Source organism: Salvelinus sp. IW2-2015, linkage group LG14 (genome assembly GCF_002910315.2).
Source record: "Salvelinus sp. IW2-2015 linkage group LG14, ASM291031v2, whole genome shotgun sequence".
NCBI lineage: Eukaryota > Metazoa > Chordata > Actinopteri > Salmoniformes > Salmonidae > Salvelinus > Salvelinus sp. IW2-2015.
This window is the reverse complement of record NC_036854.1, coordinates 33281254-33283001: the sequence shown is the minus strand read 5'-3', so window position 1 is coordinate 33283001 and position 1748 is coordinate 33281254. Positions and strand designations below refer to the sequence as shown.

The window sequence follows — 1748 nt, the reverse complement described above, 5'->3', positions numbered from 1 at the left end:
GTGAGTGAGAGTGAAGAGAGCGTGAGAGTGATGAGTGAGTACGAGTGAGTGAGTGAGTGAGTGAGTGTGAGTGAGTGGTAGTGAGTGAGTGAGTGAGTGAGGATGAGGTTGACGTGAGTAGTAGTGAGTGACTGGAAGTGTGAGTGAGTGAGTGTAGTGGGTGAGTGAGTGAGAGAATGAGCCACACCAGAGCGGACACAAGAGGGAAGAGGCGTAATATGGACAGTCCCATGCTTGCTATTGCCAGTGAATGCCCATGAATCTGTGCCTATTCTGAGGAACACCTCATGCAGTGTGTGTAGGTGTGTATTTTACCTATCTGAGTAGTGTGTGTAGCAGGCATAGTGCTGATGACCAGTGTGTGTCCAGTCAGAGGGTCCTGGGCTAACTGGGTGTGGCCTGGGTGGTGCAGGTGGGCGGGCTCTGCCGCCAGACCTGGAGATAAACAGACAAACCAGCCAATCAGGACACAGGAAAATATATTTGCTTGTGTCCACCATTAATGTACACTCTACTACCCACCTCCAAGTAGCATCATAATATCTATATTGCTTATCAATATTATTGATGTTATGTTATCAGGGTTGGGGAGTAACGAATTACATGTAAGGGATTACAAAAAACAGTAACTGTAATCCGTTACGTTACCAGCAAAAATATTGTAATCGGATTACAGATACATTTGAAAAACTAGATGATTAGTTTGTTCCACCTAAGCGTGTCTGACCACAAGTCAGAGACCACTATGATGATACACCAAATGTGATACAGTCCAAGCTATGTCTTCCAATGGTACGACTGCTGTCAGCATCCAAAGATTATCCAACTTGAAAAACGCTTGGAGGTAAGGATGACAGCATTGGGGTAGTCTACGGCGATACGGATATGACTTATTATTGATATCTACATAGCGTATTGATATGAATCACACTGCTGCTCTCTCATTTAGCTATTTGCGCCTTGTGGTTGTTGTGGATGGCTGTTCACAAATCTAAATGTGTATTTGAACCCAATAATGGTTAAATTCAAGAAGTTTAAACGGCCTATCAATCATTGTTTTTGAAACCAGTGTGCAGCCAGTTAATAATGCGCTCTTGTAACAGCTTCATAGCGTGGATCCCAGCCTATGGAATAAAAGTGGGGCTTTTATTGCTCAATCTAATTCATGCTGATAAATAAATAAAATATTTTTGGCTAATCTATACTTCCATATCTACAAGTCCTATTCTTGAAGATCAAGGGGTACAACATTTATTGGAATGACTGGAATTCTAATCGGATTATTATTATATGTAGTTCGGCAGGTAACCTAGTGGTTACAGTGTTGGGCCAGTAATCGAAAGGTTGCTAGATCGAATCCCCGAGATGACAAGGTAAAATTCTGTTGTTCTGCCCCTGTTCCTAGGCCGTCATTGTAAATAAGAATTTGTTCTTAACTGACTTGCTTAGTAAAATAAGAATAAAATGATAATAAAGAAATGTAGTAGAAAGCGATGGGCTAAAAGAAGCCTACATAACTAACTCAGATAACATGTGAGAGAGCAGATGAGCTTAAAAATAAAAATAAAATATTTTTTAAAGGCTTAAAAATAGATAGATTTAGAGTTAGACAAACTTTTTGGCAGGGACATATACAGGATGCTACCCTAGAAAACATAACCTTCATTATGTCACCAAGACATATAGGATGCTACCCTAAACAGCACAACCTTCCCTATGTCACCAGGACATATACAGGATGCTACCCT

At 40.8% G+C, this 1748-nt stretch overlaps 1 protein-coding gene across 1 annotated transcript in view; it reads right to left on the bottom strand.

The window, feature by feature from the left end:
* Positions 1 to 268: 268 nt before the first annotated feature.
* The window catches only part of hnf4g (hepatocyte nuclear factor 4, gamma), a 23562-nt gene continuing 22082 nt past the window's right edge, over positions 269 to 1748 (bottom strand). The window contains 1 exon segment of the mRNA XM_024000926.2: positions 269 to 435. Coding sequence (XP_023856694.1) covers positions 269 to 435 — 167 coding nt within the window.